The 21,645-nt window shown below is 39.3% G+C and overlaps 1 protein-coding gene across 3 annotated transcripts in view; it reads left to right on the top strand.

The window, feature by feature from the left end:
- Positions 1-21,645, top strand: part of LOC121899094 (SPHK1 interactor, AKAP domain containing) — a 130,821-nt gene that overhangs the window by 60,026 nt on the left and 49,150 nt on the right. For all 3 annotated transcript variants that reach the window (XM_042414680.1, XM_042414683.1, XM_042414678.1), the window contains exon 3: positions 14,823-14,919. In XM_042414680.1, the coding sequence (XP_042270614.1) occupies positions 14,876-14,919 (44 nt within the window). In that variant the 5' untranslated portion in view covers positions 14,823-14,875. The remainder of the gene's footprint in view (positions 1-14,822; positions 14,920-21,645) is intronic.

Raw genomic sequence — 21,645 nt, 5'->3', positions numbered from 1 at the left:
GTATGCTCACTTTTTGCGCACAAGTGTAGCACATAAACTACAAAACACATTACTTACAGTTACACCTCTAAAGCCCCACAAGCCAGAGTTACTTCTCTTTTTCCCCTGCCTGCCAGCAGACACACAGCAAACAGCCCGGCCAAGTGTCAAGGGCATTTATATTACAACAAACTCAATGGCCAGAGGAATTATTTGAGTGAGTGTGGTGATGGAGGCCCTCGGGTTCATTACACACACACACACACACACACACACTCACCATCTCGATCATCTCTCTGTCGTTCTGTCATGCTCTTTCGTCCACACCCCGCCATTTTCCAGCCGTACAAACACAACTACTGTGTCCATCTGAGTCACCTCAGTCCTTTCCCACTGGGCACTGCATGGTCGCACCTGACAGGCCACATCAAACAGAGAGACACTCAACCACCTATCCATCTACATACACACACACACACACACACACACACACACACACACACACACTAGACCATAAAACAAACAAATGTGTGTGTATGTGAGTGACACAGCAACATGTGCATACATACATGTGTCCGGTGAACTGAGGTGTGGACAAAGACATAAATGCTCCCTGACAGGAACAACTGAGTTACCAAAGGTTCAACTATTAAACGTATCTGAAAAGCAGTATGAAAGTTTTCTTTTATTTTTTAGCTTTGACAGTGAATCACCTCTCATGGCAAATAACCGCAGGGAGAACACTAGATTTCAAACCAATAAAAGGAATGGTTCCCATTCCTCCTCAATGGTCAGTACATTAAAAGAAACAAGTTAGCTATGATAATGATGTATGAACCTGTTCACATTTGGCCGCTCAGTATTTTATACATACAGTAAATATTACTCATTTCACTAAGCAGGCTTAGAGTACAGCCACACTGACCATGATGTCTGTCTGAATAATCAATCTTCAAGTTATTTTCTGTGGTGAGAGCCACAAATCCATCTCTGTCAGATTTCTGTCAGTTTTGACAGAAGGTTCAGTCTAACTCTATCAGATAGATTTGTCAACATCCATTTAGTCAAAAGCAGATGTTCTTTCCCAGTTCATGATCGGTGGTATTTAAGTGTCATTTCCACTCTTTATCCATGTAGACTGTAGACAGTTGGGCAGAAATATCTCTATAAACTAATCACACACTGAGGTACTAAGTTAGTTTGGAGAAAAATATAGAAAACAGAAACCTGTACAATTAATTGGTTGTACACCATATGTGATATTGTTGGAATAATTGACTACACTAGGATACATACAGTATATATTCATACACAGTGCAGTACCTGCAGTGTATACATCTACACACATAAAAACACTTAAGAACACACTGCAGTGACTGTCCAGTGTTATATGTGTTGGGTATTTGTTAGTTTAATGACCATTTACAACATCCATATCCCCTTTCACCTTCTGAGGTCTTTTCATACATTGTAAGAAAGAGAAAAAATGTGCACAAGGATGCTATGAGCACAGATGTACATGTTTCTTCTGCATATTGATGGTTGTTGGTTGTAATGTACTGTAAACATTAGCACTTCACTAGGAAGTGAAGAAGCGAAGGTATACAGAGCATGGGTCCAAATTTTCCAACGCAGAGAGGTAGAAAATTCATTCAGCATGTTTGCTTAATCATAAGTACACATCCATCAGTGACAATAGAAAGATATTCTCGTCTGTTGTCTCCATCCTCCTCTGCAGAATTTAAGCAAAGTCAGATGGATCTGTTTTTCATAAGCTTGTGTAGGACACATCTGGCTCATGTTGGAGAAACTGGGGCAAGGAAACATAACAAAGAGGAAAGTGATAAGTTGATTGGCTTCTCATTTTCAAGAACTTCTCCTCTGCACATGCTCCTGAAGCAGGCACCTCTGATTTGTTTTTATGAACAGAGCTTCTTGCAAATGTCTAAAAATAAGTTACTGATAGAAACATATCATCTTACAGGAAAGTTTTGTTCACTATTAGCAGTTTCCTTACATAAAAGTAAAGTAGTACAAAGCTCCTTTCAAGTGAAACCTGACGGAGTTGAATGATGACAAATCCTTGAGTATAGGCATCCTTTCCAACTGCTTGGTTACAATGTGTTCTGTTCTCCAGACGTCCCACCGTGAGCCAGAGATGTAGTGAGATTTGGTTACATCTCTAATAATGGCCATTTGTTAGTTGATTTGCAGTCGCAAGTAAAAGCTGACATTAAAAGTAACACCGAGCCAGCAGGAACAGTAGCTAAGCAGTGTCTGTCCCTTCTCCCCGCTGAGAGAGTGGGCCGGGAGAGAAAGCACAGCAACACAGAAAGATAGACAAAGAAGCAAACGCAGAGCCTGTGTGAGTCAGAGTGGTGAAGGAATGATTTGTCATTACATTACATGTTCATACTGTGTTAGACACATGCTAAAAGACCACCATACTTCATAGACGATGCATCTATGTATTTTTGCAATCATGCAGCTGCTGCAAGACTCGAGCATAATTTTGCAGAAACAAATGACTAGCTGTCAATGACTTATGACATCTTAATATCAAACACAGAGTTTAAAACATGTTTCTACGGGTCAAACATGCAGAAAGGTGTCAGACATAAGCTTATAATGAGCAAAATAATTAGATCTTAATCTTCAAAACACCTCATAGTTCAAAGATAATTTTATCTGTTGATGTTCAGTGGGATCAGATGATCCAACCCTAGAAATTACACTCATATACTACTAAACTGTTTTCCCCTTTATGTTGCGCTGGCAAACGTAATCACTGCCTGGATTATGTTCACAGGCAATGTTTTTTCAAAAGAATTTAGTGTTACATATTATATATCGCCCTGAAAACACAGGTCACCAGAGACTAGGCTTCACATCTTGCATGTGGTTAGATTTAGGCAACAAAACCACTTTGGTCAGGGAAAGATGGTGGTTTCACTTAAATGTTAATAAACGTGTCATGCTTTAAGTCACTGCAGACTTTTTTCTGTATTAAACCAAGACCACGATCTATCCCTAACCTTAACTGAATGCTGCCGGTGCCTAAACATAACCATAAAAAGTTTAATATTGCTTTAGATACTACTGGATATTATACTGCAAGATCAGATATTTTGGTGGAAAAAGAAAGAATGACGTTGTCTCTGAGTATTTCAGTCATACACTCAGTCACAATATTTTTGCCACATGCCAAACATGGTCTCATTATGTTGAGAGAAAGTGTCATTCAGCCACCATTACATTTCTTGCAAAACGTATTAGTAGTTGTGGTCTATGAATGTAGTTTCGAGGAGACAGGGTTGGATGATCAGCATACAGCCACTATTGTACAATAAGTATGAAAAAAAGGAAAAATGCACATGCTATGTAGAAGACTAGTCATGACATGAAGAGGGTTTTTTGTCATTGGAAAGAGTTTGGATTTTTTTTTTTTTTTTTTTTTACTGCACTGTGATAATATACAGTCACATACTGTATACATGTTATCAGTTTATCTATGATTTTGTCATCTGGTTTTTCCATACTGTAATTTTGCTATCTTGGTCTATTCTGTACACGCAACATCTATTCTATGTCTGTCTGTGCTGGAAGAGGTATTCCTCCTCTTTTGCTCTTCCTGAGGTTTCTCTCATTTTTTCCTCGTTAAAGGTTTTTTTTCTTATTCAAATTGAGGGTCTAAGGATAGAGGATGTCATATGCAGTACAGATTAAAAAGCCGCATGAGGAGGTGAATTTGTGATTTGTGATTGGGTTATATAAATAAAAAATTACTTTACTTGACTAGTGATGTGCTGTAGTGTATTTTCAGCAATGTAGCACCAAATGAACAGCTATTCTATTTGGTTTATTAATTAATTGAATGACTCAGTGATTTTTGATTGTTCAGCTTCTCACACTGTGAATTCCATTACAGTGCTTCTTTTTTCTCATTTTTTTCACAGTTTCTCATTAAAAACCTGCCTCCTCACTGTACCCCAACAGTGCACTACTCACATATTCAACCATCACCATGTTAAGTTATGCTGTTGGAAATAAAACAACACACACACACACACACACACACCATGGCTACAGAGAAAAGCAAACATTCTGGGTATTTTTCATTGTTCAGAAAAGCTGAATCCAAACACAAAAATCCTTCAAGGTAGACAAAAAAATCAATCATCCAATTTAGAAATCTCTTTATTCAATACAGTATATTCACTGCACCAGACAGGCCGGGCACATGGAATCAAACACACACTAGGTTATCAAATATGCAGTATGTGTACAGCAGGGGGGAGAGGAAGGAGAGATGGTATGGCACTGAAGTGTGGAAAGAGTGAGAGGGGAGAAAAAAACAAAGCAAAAAGAGGTTTAGGAGGAAAATCTAACACAGTCCGTCTGTCACTATCAAAAAATGAAATATTTCTTACTTGCCAGAAAAGAAACATTGGCTACAGCATGTGGTTTGAAGGATGTTACCATTCAAGTGCCAATCAAAATGAACGAAACACCCAATATGTCCAACAACAACAAGGTGCCCACTTGCACAGCAGCTATCATGTTAGCAGCTTTATTTATGACAAATCTGTGATTGTCAGGCACACACAGATAAGTGACACAAAGTCATTGTTCCTGTAAACTAGTACCAGTGCGACTGGTCTGAGCAGAAACTATCACTCACTACTGTTACTATGTGCCAAGACAGCTACTTATGGTTTTAACTTAATGCAAGAAGTTTTTGCATTAGTAATTGTACTTCTGCTACCATATATGTAGAGTAATTCAACAACTTTTACTGAGGAATGTCTCGATGAAGTTTTGTTTGGTCCCCAATACCAATCAGAGTCCTTTGATATCAGTTAGCTGCCAGTACCAAGTCTGATCCAACACTCATCCTGCTAAAACCAAGCTAAAACCAGAAAATGACATAAGATTGAACTTAATTCATACAGAAAGAAAGTTTTGTGCAAAACAATATACAAACTAAAAATAATCATGTATATAGGAGCAGAAGATACAGTATGCAATGTTGATTAAATATGTATCTGGCATATTTATATAACAGGTGAGCCTACTTAATTTAGAATTCCCCATTTTTCACAAGCTACTTGATCCAAATACTGGAGGTCTTGATTCAAAACTATTAAGTTGATAAGCTTAATTTACTCTCCTTGAGATGTGATACACTTGACCCAGCGCTGCTTTAGTTTCACCAAGCTGTAGGCATACGCTACCTGGCGGCAAATCCTATAACTAAACCCTACTCCCGTGCTATTGATGGCTGCTGGGAATATACCCAACGACAGTTAAGTTTAATTTTGCCCTTTCGTCAAGTTACTCATGGAATTTACTTTAAAGGTGCAGTGTGTAGAATTTAGTGGCATCTAGCGGAACGGACTTGGAAGAAATGGAATATAATATTCATAGGTATGTTTTAATCAGTGTATAATCACCTGAAAATAACAATTGTGTTTTCATTACCTTATAATGAGCCCTTTATATCTGCATAGGGAGCGGGTCCTCTTCCACAGAGCCCACCATGTTGCACCGCCATGTTTCTACAGTAGCCCGGAACAGACAAACCAAACACTGGCTCTAGAGAGGGCCTGTCATGTTTTTCGCAAGTTTCGTGGCCACCGTAGGTTCTCCTCCACACTTGGAAGGGGAGAGGGAGGGGTTTTCATTTGGTTGCAATCTGCAACCTCACCGCTAGATGCCACTAAATCCTACACACTGCACCTTTAATTAGTAACTAGCAAGTAGCTGAAATGAATTGCCACCGCCGGTGTTTGTCATCTGGCAAGACGACAGTCAGCACTAGCTAAAAAATGAGAAGCTGCTACATAAATGTTTTGCACACTGCTCTTTGCTAATAAGAAATGGAAAAGAGAGATAAAACATATTTTTAAGGGGTAGAGTTTAGCAAATCTCTGCATTTTGCTAATACGAGTGTCAGAACTCAGACACTTGCACTGGTGCACCAAAATTATTTTTCATATTCACACACTAACTTGCATATGCAGTAAAAATGCTTGCACTGTAGAGTCCAGCTGTCATAAAGCAGCTTTGCAACATTAACAGGCTGGGGTGGACAAAACACAGTAGAGAACAGTGAAGAACCAATCAAATAAGATATGCTCAGACTGGTTCCAACACTGATCTCTTCTTTTACTTATGTTGGATATTTTTATGCTCCTCACTCCCAGCAGAGGATGGTGCATGTTCATTGATACAGTTGCCACTCGCCATTTACATCATGTCTGAACTCCTTGAAGCATGCAATGTCATCCATGATGTGGTGCCAATTACGAGATCCAAAACTGGCTTTGGGCAATGCTGCTATTTCTTCAAAACTTTGCCTGTGTCTAGTTACCTTAAGTTGCTCTGTGAATATGTGCCCATTTGCAGCCTGTCCATATTCCACACCAATGCACATGGCAGCCAGGAGCAGCAGTGTCTGTGGGCAGAGCGAGCACACACTCTGTTGAAATGTCAGTGCATCTGTCCATGCCCTCCACCTATCCTTCCCTCCAGCGTTATCCTTCCTCCACCTCTCCTTTTTTTGCTTTTCCGCAGGGCTTTTGTTGACTGTTGGAACTGTTCACTCACACCAAGGTGAAATCACAGACCGTGCACCATAACTCAGAACTCACCTTACCTTGACCTCTGTTGTCACGTTGTCTGTTTTTGCCTCCTTTTTGATTTTTCCAGTTATAGTTGGATCTAATACTTACATACATATCTGTTGTCTTTTTTTTTATTCACCCACGAATTTTAGCTGGCTGTAAAGCAATCTATGGAGCTGAAGAAAAATGTCCTTTTTGTTTTGCTATACCTTCTACAATATCTTCTAGTGGTGGGAAACCAGTGGTCACTCTATTGTTGTTCATTGTGTCCTCACATTGCAGTAATGAAAAGAAGTATTGTGGATCCAGTGTTGTCACTTTAGCAAGTGTGTCTCTCTTATAAGATTTCCACAGTCACTCTGCAGCTGGGAGCCAATTATAAGCTTTTAACAAAAACACCAGTGAGAGACAGTACCCGGGACTCCCGAGTCAGAGGAGTAACGACAAACAGCTTTTCACAGAACAAACAAGAGACTCTTCATCTCCCTCTCTGTCATTCTGTTACTCACACATTTGCACAACAAAATGTGAAAGCAAAAGCAGAACACACAGACACATACTGGCATGCTCTTCCAAACAGTGACAGGATCCCAAGTAGAGGTTATCCCTCTTGATGACTTATTTGCATTGTCACCATCTCCCCAGTGCTCTAAACCCCATGCCTCCATCCTGGAGCCACTTTGTCACTTACTGACAACCTGAGAAGATACTGAGCTAATTTTAGCATGCAATCCACAGCTGAATGAGTAAAAGAAAGGATTAGATTAGCATGTAACTGCCCGAACATGAAGTGGCATGGTAATCATTTAAATGCTTGAGCCAGCATGCTAAATGCTAAAAGTGAACAAATGTAGAAATGCTCCCTGCAAGTCAAAAGCCAGGGCTTCAACCTTTGCTTGTGATGTTTTTTTCTACTTTACCAACGAGCTGATGTTGGCTTATCCATTTCGTAGCCTTTGTGGCTAAGGATTTCCATATGTTGTGTTATCTGATTTTGGCTCGAACATGTACGGATGTATTTGAGAAGTTGACATTTCCAGTGAAGAATGATAAAAAGTAGTGAAATCTTACTGCTATAGTTTTTTTCATGGTTTGTTGACGTAACCTCAGGGGCTGACGGATGTCTGCCGAGGGGCAGCTTCCAGGAGCTGCTGGCCAATCAGAACAGAGTGGAGCCTTAAAGAGACAGGAGCTAAAACGGCCTTTTTCAGACAGTAATCACAGTATTTTCTCGTAGTACTGTGTGGAAGTTACAGAGCTGTCAGTACTGTATTAATCAAGTAGAAAATATCGTAGAGTGAATAGTAGAAGAGTGCTGATTCTACTGATGGTGATGTGATGCCTTGTCGAGTTTATTCAAGTAGCAGCTCTCTGTGTGTAGAAATATTGTGTTTGTGGTTTATGAGCTTAAGTATGCCATAAAAAAAGAACAACTACACAACACATAAATGGAGTGAGAAATGAACAAGTGAGACAGCGCACAGATGGCAGCGTATATGAAAATGTTAGCAAGGGGGAGAAAGGAGGCAATACGGAGGGATGAAGATTATCAGACTTAATGAAGATAGAATAGCTGAGTCAGCAGAGGTTACATAGAGAGGGGAGCTTCGTCACTGCTGCTGATGTCAGTGAACTTTAACACACACATGATTAATTCTGCTCCCATGATTTCTTTTTTCCCGTTTCTCCTCTTCTTTTCCTTTGTTCCATCAATTCAAACATAAAGACAGGAAAATTAGAGTCACTTTGAGAAGGGAGCAGAGAAAAGAGAAATGACTCTTTCAGGCAGGTACAGTAGAGAGACCTGGTGCCACACTGTAGACCAGCTACCACAAAAACTGCCGGAAGCATTGCATGGCTGATTATGTGATGCTGAGCTGCCATCCCGATTTCACTGCAATTAATGAAAAAGCAGAACAAATGATGCTCACTGAAAGACACAGTGGCCCCATTTAGCCCGCCTCAAGCCCTCTCTGTCATCCTCTTCAGACCAGATCACTCGGACATAAATCTTAGGTGTGAATTTTTATGGCAGTACAAAGTAGATTCTTTGTATTCACCACATCATGATGTTACTGATTGTGTCAAATGAGTTATAAATTACAAAAAAGTCAAATATAGCGACTGTGAAATGAACATTAACTGTACACTTAGCATCAACTGTAGACGTCCCATGTGGCAAATCCCACCCGTGTGGTTCCCCAAGCATGTTAAAGCTAATGCTAAGAGTTAGTTGCCATTCTGTTTCTTCTCAGCGTGTCCTGTTGCGCCACTGCAATATAACACCTGAGACACAGAAAGGCTGCCACAGCTGTGATGTGTGAAAACTCATGACGTGAATGAGAGCATGTGTCAATATTGTGGGAGACTGCTTCAGACAGTGAAATGGCTCATCAACTTTGTTTGACATTAACCTTCCTGTGAAAAACAATATGCAAAGTAAAAGCTATATTATGCAGTGGGTAGTAGGTGGCAAGTGGAGTCGATATTCTTTAATCTTGACTGTGTTGTATGAGGATTCTGTCTTTTAATTTGTGTAGTCTCATCATGAAGAATCAGGTGTTTTATCTCTGCACAGATGTAAGAAAAAAAAACAGTGAGCATGCACAACCTTGCTGTATTTTTGTGGTGTGTGAGTGTACTTTTAGGCAAGACTGGTCTTCTGAAGGAGGAGCTTAAAATGGCAGGGATTCAACAGTATGCAAAAACCACCAATACTTAAAAATAAAGATCATTTTGCTCTATGACTACTTGGATCCTAATTTCTTAGTTTTGGCCATTATTCCTGTTATATCATATCCCTATGATAATTGCTGGTTGATAGCCAAACTTATTTGGAAGAAAAAACAAAGACAACCAGTTAAAATTATTACCCAAATTCTCTGTTGTAAATATAGTTCACAGACTAACTTCCTGGTTCAGCTTCTTACCTACTGTTCCCGGCCTAGGTGTGTGCGTTCAGTTTTTCTGTCTAATGAGGGATTATTGTTGTTTTGATTATTATCATTTTCAACTTTATCTCTAAATAGAGGGCTTTTGTTTGTTTGCAGTATGATCATATGAAGGGTCTTGTTTCTTGCCACATTGGAGAGCACCCTATGTTTTATAAATAACTAATGCTTATGTATTGTTTAACATGTTGCCATTTTTTTTCTAATATTCCACATCTTAATAATGTTTTATTCTGTGAAGATGCACTGGACAATAAAATTGCACTACATTGTTCCCAGATATCAGTACTTACTTTCAATGTTAGAATAACCGAGTAAAATAATGGCCAAAACTACAAAAAGTTTTGTAACTTGATAATAAGAGAGATCAGTTTGAGTGCATCACTTGGATTAAAATATATTTAAACTTTAGGTAGAAAATGTGCTACCTGAAATTAAGCTTGGATGGCAGTTTTTATAGTGTTGCACAAAACTATTGTAAAGCAGGCAAAACAGGATGATGAAGTTGTCGTCTCTAAAGCTCTGGCAGAATATATCATTATTATTAATGGTTTTGTATGCTGCACTGGAACAAAAGAGTTCCAGTTGGGTTTATATTGTTTACTAGTTTTCAAAGCAAAAATATCTGTTATGTTGTTTATTAAAATGTCCTTGACACATAGTGAGGTTACACTAATTTGTTTCTTGTGATGAGGTGTGTTGTCTGGGGTAATTTGAAGATTTGTGAGATACAGATTCTATTGCTTTATTCTGCAAAGGTCATATTTTGACAGATCTGATTACCTTACAGTGCCCAAGTCAAGCTGTCTGTCATATTTAATGGCAGGTGTGCAGTTAGATCGACTTTGCTTTTTTGTATGTAGCTTAAGCCCCTCTGGCCCCAAAGCTTTCCTGCCTCTAATGATCCCTTCAGAGAGATGTAGTAGCTTAAAATGAGAGCGATAATGAAACACACACCTTCTTACTTTGTGCTTATTAGATGTGTTCAGAAAGAAGGGATATTCTGCTCTTACAGAGTGCGTGCTACCAAAGCAAGTTCACTTTGGACTCTCTCTTCGTCAGTGTATTTGTCCATCTGCATTTATGTTCAGTCTTTGTTGACATGAAATGCCCTTCCAGCGTCAATCTGGAATGACTGAAAAGACTGATAGAGAAGGAGGGAGCGCGAGGTTAATGAAATGGTCTTGAAATTTGCTTTTTAATGTTGCTCTATCTCCCTCCCCAAACCTTTTAAGTGCTTGTGGACACTGGATAAGATCAGGGAGTAGCCATCAAAGCAAGATTGCTTTTCTTGATGTTTATCTCCACTCTCACAAGAAGCATTTTGAATCACCCATAACCCCTCTGCTTTGAGACCTTATACACCTCTTATAAGAAAGTCTGAAGCGTGTGCTGTAGCTTTGACTCATTTGTCATCTTGTTTGGAGCTTGCCTCTCCATTTCCACCTATTTAGGAAGAAAGGCTGAAAGTTTGTACAAGTTATAATCTTTCGAATCCATAAGACATCAAAGCTGTCACCTGGATTAACCTGCTTCATGTCTTTCACAGTAAAGACAGTGCTCCTCACGCCTTATTCTGTTGTATTTGTTGGCCAGGATGGAGTGCAGAGGCAAAACAGACCGAAACAAGATCACACAGTGTTACATTCAACATGGACTCCTCTTTATGAAGTGTCCTTGAGAAAGACACCAGGAGATGAAAAATACAGGGATTGATAACACAAGGCAAATCAATTCTTATTCCCTTTCTATCTATATATATATATATGTTCCACTCAAATCAAATCTTTTTTTTTTTTTAAAGAGCCTGGCTGTCTGTGTGCTGATTGTCTTGTCTGATGAGGCTGAGGTGTTTGTAACAGGCTGCAGAAGTAGTGATTTTTCTGCTGAGAGCACATAGATGCATCCTGACACCATCACCCATCATTGTTAAAGTGAAAATAAGGCATATTCTTCTGAAAATATGTTCTCTTTGAACCCCGAATGCTGATGGTGACATTACAGAGTGTGCAATACTGTTCTCTTTTAGGCAGTAATCATCTGGAGAAAGGGACACTGATGATGTAACACATGTGTTTGCTTTGTGTTTAAAGCTTCAAAGCATTTTGTTCTATACTCAGGGCCAGATTAACTTTTCATGGAGCTGCGAGCCAAAAATTGGAGCTGCTGGGTTCCAATTAACCCCCAGTTCCTCCCCTTCTCTGCACAATATGTGCAGTTTTTCTGTGCTGGAATGCTACCTGGCTCCAGATTTTCTGGGTTGTACTTTGATTGATCACAAGTTATTTTAAGGATATGCAAGCACATATGTAAGCACAAAACAGAAATAATGAGGGTCTTTTGAAACTAGATTTTGACACAGGGACTTTAGTATCATGTCAGTTAATAGTGTGCTTTAGTGGAGTCTATTCCCCAAAGAAATTTGCAATTAGATTAGCACAAACCACTGGACACAAAGTAAGCCGGGAGCTTTTGCGTCCTGTGGAGTTCATAGGCAGTTGCCAAATTTGTGCAATTGGTAATCCAGCCTTTGGTCTACCCACTGGGTCATGTCAGACCACATACAGTGCATTTATACATTTGGAGAATGCATTGGGATAACTTTTTTGCTCCAAAGTAAACAGGATCCTATACACACTTTAATTGGTCAATTACTGCATGTTGTTTTTGTTTTGCACTCTTTTATTTACTCATTTAATGTCCACACTGCTGTCTTTTTTACTCTTCTTTGGAGCACATTTTTTCACTTTCACTTAATATTCACACCAAAATCTACTCATCTCTGACATACATGTTGCCTCCAACACACTGTACTGTACCTGTCCTAACAGTTAAACATATAAACTACTGTAATTGATGATTGCTAATCTTTCCTTATGTTGCACCTACTGTAGATTACAGGTTTTTCACCTGATGACGCTCCACAGACCGACTCAGTTCAAATCCCAGCATGTGTTACACTAATACACTTTGCTGTTGGATAAAATGCATTAATGAGAATTAATCAAGTTTATATCCTTCTTCGGCAATCATCAAGAGGATGTGGCCTTATTGTGTTACAGGAAGCAATTAATGTGTGCGTGTGTGTGTTTGTTGATGCTTAAGTTAATCTCATATACATAATGTCTAATTCTTTCATCATTATCTGCTCTGACCTCATTAAAATGCCCAATAACTTCATTAATGTATGTGGCAACCTCATTACAACTTGCCATGACCTCATCACAGCACTGTGACAACCACGTAATCTGCTATCACACTGACAAACTGAATCAAAGACGTTACTGTATGTATTTTTCTACAGTTTGCTGTAGTTTCAGAATGCAAACTACAAATGTTAGAGGAGGAGGAGGTTTAAAAGTAAACACCACAAGCGTTAAAATGTCCACTATCACTGTGCAAAAACAACTTATGAAGTGGGTTTGCTTTGATAGCATTGCAGGCGCTGTAAGGTATTCTGCTTGCAAGCTCATGTGTATCCAGAGCTTGAAATGCTTCCACTGATGTTAATTATTGAGCAGTAACTATAATGCCCCGGAGTCTGTGTGCTTTGCACTCAGTGTCGCCAAAGGCTCTTTATAACACTGACTCCAGGCCAGAGTGGATACTGTACATGTCCTCCTGCAAGATACACACATTAGTGGATACAGTTTTAATGTATAATGTGCAGCTTGGGGCTCTAACTTTAACCAACAGCTCTCCCAAATGTTAAAAATCAGTCTTTATCTACTTCTTTATCTACATTTTAAAATAAATTAACTGCTACTAGAATCATTTTTTCATTACTCACAACAAAAGCATGTCTATCACATTTAAAGGCCTTAAAAACATATTTCTCAATCAGCTTCAAAGTACTGTATTAGTTATTAGGTATTAAAAGACTTTATTTTGGTACTTGTTGCTTGCACTTTATTGGACAGTTATTGGTGAAGAGGCTGACAGGAAACAAGGGGAGATGGGTGTGACATGTAACAAAGGTCCCATGCCGGACTCAAACGAGCTTATGTTGTTAATCATATCTGATCAAACCACATCACACAGTATTGATGAAGCAGATTACCTGAGTTTCTGACTGTTGAACACACAATTAATTATATTACAATTCACATCATATTTACATATTTTGATCGTTGATTATTTAGCTGCGGATATTTTAGGTTACAGAGTAATATTTCAGATTTGAAACACAACTCACTCAGTTAAAATCCCAGACAGTAAGTGTTTGGGGCATGATGCATGCTAGCACAGTCCTCTGACTTCCGACACAGAGTGGGATGACCATATGGTCATGGTATAAAAGCCATATGGATGCTATATATATATATATATATATATATATATATATATATATATATATATATATATATATAGATGGGCTGGGATATTAAGTTAAAAATTAAAGGTGCTTAAAAAATCTGAGGCTGATGTTATTCATACAAGAATCATAAAAAGCACACAGTATCTAACGTGTTTTGATGTGAAAATTGTATCAATGTGGTGAAGAGAAGTAACTCTACAGCAACTAAACCCTTTCTATTGCATCAGTCTATAAGCCAGGAGCCAAATGTTGTAGATGAAAACTTTGATTTCTAACCTGATCTAATATAAGACATGTCAGCTGGCTTCCAAACAGCAAGAAGCTTTAAATTCTTACTATAAAGTAAAATATTTGATTGACTTTGCTAAATGAGTTTGCTTTTCATTATCTTTATTTTGTCTTGTGTTAATAACTGCAGCTTCTTCTCTTTATAATAGTTATGATGTTTTTCTATTTTGGTTGTATTGTGGGTATGAAAAATATTAATAAGTGGTAATAATAGTAATACGTTTCAGCTTTGTGGATCAGTGTGAAAATGCAAAATAGTTCAGTTCAGTTATCTGCATTCGCATCAGACACAAGATCTGTTAACATTATCATAACTACCCAGGTATTCCATATATGCATTTCTACAGACTCATTGTGTGTGTGTGTGTGTGTTATCTCCCTTTCTTTGTAGTGTGTGTGGGTGAATGCACATGCTTTCTTCTGCGTGTGCCTGTACAGTGTGTGATGGAGAGGTGGAGACATACTGCTGTGCTTTAAATCGCTTACATCCACAGTGCCACAGCGAAACACCTGCCAGATGACGCACAGGAAAACTGCTGGACAGAGAAAGTTGCAAAAGAAGGCAGCCATCTGTTCCTGCCTTCTCATACTGATATCGTGTGTGTGTGTGTATGTTTGTATGAACTCTTTTATCCAATCAACTATCTTTGTGTGTTTCAGGTAAAGAACCCGGACCAATAAATTAGGAACGTGGACGGAGAATCAGATCAAAGATGCTGTCATCACTGTTCATGGCGCTGCGGGCCTTTACTGAGCTGTAAGAGCAACACTTTCTTTTCTTAATGTTATGTTGTAGATATACAGTATATTGATCGAACACAACCATGTGCAGTTATAACATTACACTTGGCTATATCATCTCTGCAGCTAAAATGTAAAATGTTTTTAATAAGAAATGATGAGAGCTACAGTATGTGTTGACTGAAAAGTAAACCTGTAAGAACAAGCGGTCAGAGGCCTGCAGCACTTACACATAGTGCATGTTAATCTGTATGTTCAAAAACAAATGAATCTCTTGTCTCTTACAGTATATATTACAGAAATGAATCAGAAATGCTGCAATATGCTTCAGCAGGTTTTATTTTCCTAAACAAAATTAATCCCAGTAATGCAACACAAATCAAACGTGTATATATTCACTGTAGTTACATGTAGCTACAGAATATAGAAATATAGCAGCACTAGTCAACTCTGTCTTCTGCATTTGGTCTCATCCACATCACACCTTATGTCCTCGCTTGCAATGCGCCTGATCAATAGTTTTTGCAGACCTGACAATCCTCCATAGATACAGTATGATACGATGTGACTTTATTATCATGTATTAAAGAGTTCTTCAGTCTGTTGTGTTTAAATTGAGGGACTTTAAATTGCCTATTAGAGGGCAGAAGTTGGTATTCTCTGTTTAAAACATGCAAGGAGTCAGAAGAGATACTATAAACAAGTCTGAGTATGCTCTTGTTGTGAGCTACTTGAAAGGAGTGTGCCAAATGTTGGCCAGTAATCAAAATTTGGATTTATGATTAAATAGTTTAGTTTTAAGTTTCTCAGATAGGCTACTGAGCCAGGCCTTACTGCAGTACAGCATGACGCTCTGAATAACTGATTTAAAAAACAGAAAAAAATGATCTGACTCCAAAAAGATTTGAGTCTACGAAGAAAGTAAGATATGTCCAAGTATGTATTCCGCATTCATTGCAACCAAGAGGGGCATCATCATATGGCTGGTGGTCATAAATTTTGCATGGGATTGAAGATGAAGCAAAATGTGGCAAATTGTAGTCTAGTTCACAGTACTTTCATGTTATGTTGTTCTATAAGAACATGTGCCATAAATTCACAGTTTGTGGTAATTGGGTGCATTTTGTGTCAAAGCAATAAAAACTGATCCACAGTTCAGTCGACATTCTCTGCTGTTGTGCTGACTGTGATGAGTTTTGAAAAAGTGAACTCTATAGAGAAATGTGTGCAGCCTATTGGGGAAAAAAAACAAAAAAACTCCAGGTTATGAGTTGTAGGTCTTCTTCAAACATTACTTTGTAGATCAGTGAAAAGTCTTTGACTGATACATAGTGAGTGGATACTCTGGCATCTGTTATTATACAAAGACTAACGCTGGAATCCACTTTACCTTTCTGTGCTGCCTCTCAAATTTCAGTTGTTTAATTGCAAAATCCATTCATTCTATTTTTCTGTTGTTGCTGCATGCATCACCCTTTTCCACTACACCCTAAACGCATAGAAATAGCCATCCCTGGTATCACTAAAGCCTTTTTCCTCCCCTCCACATGGGGGCACACTTTGTTGCTCTACCTCATTAACATCTGTATCCAGTTGGGGGGTGATTACAATACTTAATTGCTGCAATTTATCATATGGGCCCCAGTCAGTGTCCCCCAAGGACTTAGGTTAGGGAGAGAGTGAGAGAGGAAAATGAAAAGGCAAGCACTTCTGCATGCACTGGGACTGCTGAGCCAGAGAGCTGGTCATAAAGCACTAATGGATGCCAGGCTGCTGAGAGAGCACAGGCCTCCGAGAGACACCTCATCATCTGCAACAGCACCAATGTCTCAGCAGCACGGCCTGGATAACAGGTGCCACGACCCCGGAGTCAGACAGAGAAATAAATGGGACAGATGGTGAAAAGAGCGTGCGTTGTTATCTAACATTAGAGGGGAGGCGGAGGAGCTTTTGTTGTTGGTAACTTAACATTGGCAGCAGCTGACATTAGAATAATGTGCTGCTGCGGGTCATTTGTTTGTACTTTGTGGGGAAAATGTTTGTCTGAGTTTTTTGTATCATTCATGTGGGCCAGGAGTCAGCCAGGCAAACCAGAGAGAGACTAATGCATATGCTCAGCAGTGGGAAGCAACAGAAACTTATGTGGGGTTTCAGCTGAATGTCATGGCTGCCATGGAGGGACACCTCTTGTAGTGTTTAATCCAACCATGGATATGACAAGATATGGAAATCCCTCAATGCATTACCCATTGATTCAAATGTAAATTGAGATTGAAGGCAATATTAAGCAGAAACAGCACTTGACCTGTAAAAACCTTGACCTTTCCTTGTAAAATATGAACATCACTCCATGGGTGAACATCAGCATGAACAGCAGCATCATGCAAATGTTCAGAACAGGCTTCAAGGGAGCAGTGTGAAGGACAGAGGTGATAAATGGTGAAGGGCAACCGGAACACCTGCTTCAGATGCACTGAGATTATTCTGGCTGAATAACCTGGGACAGAGTGAAGTAGGGCAGAAGATAATTGTAGGTCAAACTGTACTTTAGGAGAACAACGAATTGTATGTGTGCACAGGTGTTAATGTGGGTCTATTTGTCCTAACTGGTCTTTTTTAAATTTCATTTTTTTTCCTTTATTCAGTGCAAGATATGTGATTAACACAAATTTAATGCGATAAGTGATTCACATGAACATATGACACAGGACAGTAACACAAACGAAACAACAACATGAACAAAATAATAAAAAATTAATACTAGATGCATGTGGTGTGTGTGTGTGTGTGAGTGTGTGTGTGTTTACAAGGTACACTCATTTCATTGCATTTGCTGGCTATCCACTCATTGCCCGCCATCTACCATAAACCCATATTTTACAGCGTGTTAAAGTCTAACCTGTGGAACCCTACTATCTATAAGACAGCATAAGCTTACCTATCCAAAGTAAAAGATGAGCGGTATGTGATATAACACCACCAGCTAGACTGGACTCAGCACTCTTGTTGTATATGCAGCTTAAAATCCTGAGTCAAGCATTTTGCACGCAAACTTTGAGCACATTTATATCAATCTACACTGTCGAATGTCAAGTTGAACAGAAAAACAGTCGTACTTGGCAGTGATCCCACATTGTATGGTATGACACTCCGGCTCGCTGTTCTAGGAGCTGACAAATTCTTTGGGGAAATAGCCACTGGTATTAAAGTCAGTGTACTTGCTTGCTCTGAAACAGTCTCAAATCAAGGGCTCTTCATGGAAGTATAGTAAGCAGAGCTGTCGTTGTTGCCTGGTGTGCAGGTGTCTGATGGTGTAAGCATGTAATCAGTGCTCAGGGGGCTGTGTCTGAAGTAGACTAATCAGAGAGAAGATGGGGCTTCTAACAGCAGGTGTAAATCAGCAATGATTTTCTCTGTCTCTTTTTCCCCCCTTTCTCCATCTCCCTCTCTGTCTCTCTCTTTGCATGAATGAGTTCACCATTAAGCAGAACAATGCTAATGGGCTTGCGCCTTCCAGCCACGCTGCCATCACTTTATCTAGCTTCTCTCAGCTTCCATGCCCTTCCTCCATCTTCCATCTGACTCACTTTCTTTCACGTCTATCGTCCACCTATCAGATTTCAGACAGCTATGTAGATCCAATAGATACATAAAAGGTTAAGAACTTGGATATTAAGCAGTATAGCAGTGTTGGAGTGATCAGTTTAGACAGAATGTATTTCTCTATTGGTAGTAAACAGTTTTCTTTAAGCTCTTGGTTTTACAGACTGTATTGCTGCACTCATTTCAACACTCTACTGCAAACCCTTTTTCTTCTGTAAAAAAAAAAAAAAAGATTATAGCATTTAGCAGAGGGACAAAAAGAGTGACTTTGACTTTTCCAGTTGATGGTGGGAGGTGAGAAAGGCTCAGTTATGAGTGTTGTGCCAACATCACACCTCTAAGTTTACCACCGGGGTCAAGGAAACTGTTTGGAAACTTTAGCAGCAGATCAGATACAGTGTGAGTGTGATTTGTGTGTCCATGGAAGCTGCGATACAGTTTCTTGCTGGACAGAAAAGAAAAGGGTGGCAGCTGGAGGGAGAAATAACGAGACTGTATTACATTTACTATCCCCAGTGGTCTTGCCAGGCCAGTGGAGTGGCTGTTGCAAGGCAAGGCAAGTTTATTTGTATAACACACTTCAACGAAGCAATTCAAAGTGCCTTACATAAAACATTAAAAGCTATAAGACAGTGCAAAAGGAACACATTATAAAAGGACATTTAAAACAATAAAAAATAGTTATTAAAGAGTTAACAGAATAGAAAATAAACATAAGCTGAAATAGAATAGGATAAAATACAAGAATAAAAGTTACAGTGCATTGCAAGAAATTGATCAAAAGCAGCAGCAAACAGAAAAGTCTTCAGCCTTACTTTAAAAGAACTGAGAGTTGCAGCAGATCTGCAGTTTTCTGGGAGTTTGTTCCAGATATTTTGTGCATAAAAACTAAACACTGCTTCTCCATGTTTAGTTCTGACTCTGGGGACAGAGAGCAGACCTGTCCCAGATGATCTGAGAGGCCTGGATGGTTATGCAGATCAGAAATGTATTTGGGCTCTAAACCATTAAGTGCTTTATAAGCCAACATTAGTATTTTGAAATCAATTCAGTGACAGACAGGAAGCCAGTGTAAAGATCTGAGAGCTGGAGTGATGTGATCCACTTTCTTGGTCTTAGTGAGGATTCGAACAGCAGAAATCAACTGCAGCTGTCCGATCAATTTCTTAAGAGGAATTGTTCTTTTTTAAGAGTAGCTTGACGACTGCACTTTATAGAAGACCTGAGGCCATTCAATTTAAAACATTTTTTGAAAAGCCTGTTGGCAGAACATCAAGGCAGCAGAAGGAGGATTTCAGATGTTGTATAATGTGCTCCAAGTTTTTATGGTTGATTGGATAAAATTGTGTTATGGTATTTGAATTGATTTTAAGTCGACACATGGACAACACATTTACTGTACCTGATATGGAGGCACTGACTGCTTGTCTAATTTTCTGAATTTTGTCCGTGAAGGAGGCAAATTCATTACAGGCCCTGGTAGACAGAAGTTCAGAGGCGACTGACACAGGAGGGTTTGTTAGCCTGTCGACAGTAGCAAACAAGGTGCGTGCATTATTATTGTTTTTGGCGATGATGTCAGAGAAAAAGGACCGCCTTGCATTCTCAGTTCCAAATTATAAATGCAAAGTCTATCTTTATAGATGTCATAGGGATGGAGATTTGTTTTTTGCCACCTGTGCTCAGCTTTTCAACACTCTCTTTTTTCTATTCTTACCAGCGTGGCATTTCTCCATGGAGATCTTTTCTTACCAGAGACCACCTTCACATTATTGGGTGCAATGACATCAATAACATTTGTGATTGTAGAATCAGACTGAAACCAAGGGTCTCAGTCAGGAGTGGGTGTGGAAAAGAAAGCTTGAATAAACATTTAACTGGTGTTTTCAGTGATATACCGTTTTGTGATTACCTCTGCTGCAATATCGTCATTTCACAATCCTTTCTCATCTATTACATTCTAACAAACTGCCCGTGTGAGTGAAGCGAGGCTCACCAGGGTGAAATTGTGAAGAGGCAAGAGGCTGGAGAACAATATCTGGTCTGATGGAGGAAGACCAAGACAGAAGAACAGTCTCACTGACTGGCGCAGGGAGGGATCCATGCTCAGGGTCTCCTCTTGCCATTTCTGTAAATTTCCAAAACAACAATCTGACATTCACACCCACTTCATGCTGTGATTGGCCAACTTTTTACTCTGAATGTAGCCTACTGAACAACTATAAACACTTTCAATTTCCGATATGGTTGGAAAACACATCACACAAACTTCTGATCAAGCATAAACCGACACTATGCTGTGTGTACGCAGAAAGTGTTTAAGCCACATTTTCCAGTCATTCATCTCACACGTCTGATGGAACAGATATGCTTCCATTTTAATTAGTACAGTCTCCACAGGCCATGTAACGTTTCACTCTCACTTTATGTGTGTGTTGGGCTCTGACAACACTCTCTGTGCTTGAGTGCATCCAGGCAGACAAACTGAGCACTAGCTGCTGCTGCTGCTTTGGTAACATGCTGCTCACGCAATGCCAACGGTGTTACGCTGTATAGACAGCTGTATCGATCAAAATGTAACTTTTCATAATAGGTTAGAGTTGGACAACTTCATACTGTCATTTATATATTTGTGCAACCTCTGTTAACATGTCTCCTCTGATTTTTTGCACAATCCTCCCTTAAATGCATATATAATGAGGACAGAGGCAAATCTCGCAGACAATCACACAAATTGCAACTCCAGCCTGTCGTATCTGTTTGATAGATATGCGTATCTAAAAAAACAGGCGCAAAAGCTGCAGTTGATCCGTCCCTAAGAGTGTGTAGCCACACTGGCAGTTCTGTGTGGTGCTTTAAACTAAATGCTGACATGCTGATGTTAAGCAGGTATAATGTTTACCATGTTCACCATCTCCGTTTAGCTTGTTAGCATACTAACATTTGCTAATAGACCCTTTTCACACAGACATTTTGAATTGTCAAAGCAGGAAAAGCACAAGTGGTCTTAATAACATTTATGAAGACTTCATTGCATTTAGATGAGCCAGTTCCAGGGATCTGGTATTGTGCATGCTCAGTCACTGATATGACTTACTGGGACAATTAATGGAATTAAGCCATCGTTAATGTTGTTATT

This window comes from Thunnus maccoyii, chromosome 6 (assembly GCF_910596095.1).
Source record: "Thunnus maccoyii chromosome 6, fThuMac1.1, whole genome shotgun sequence".
NCBI classification, from domain to species: domain Eukaryota; kingdom Metazoa; phylum Chordata; class Actinopteri; order Scombriformes; family Scombridae; genus Thunnus; species Thunnus maccoyii.
The sequence above is the reverse complement of the archived record's forward strand: the minus strand, read 5'-3'. Positions and strand labels throughout refer to the sequence as shown.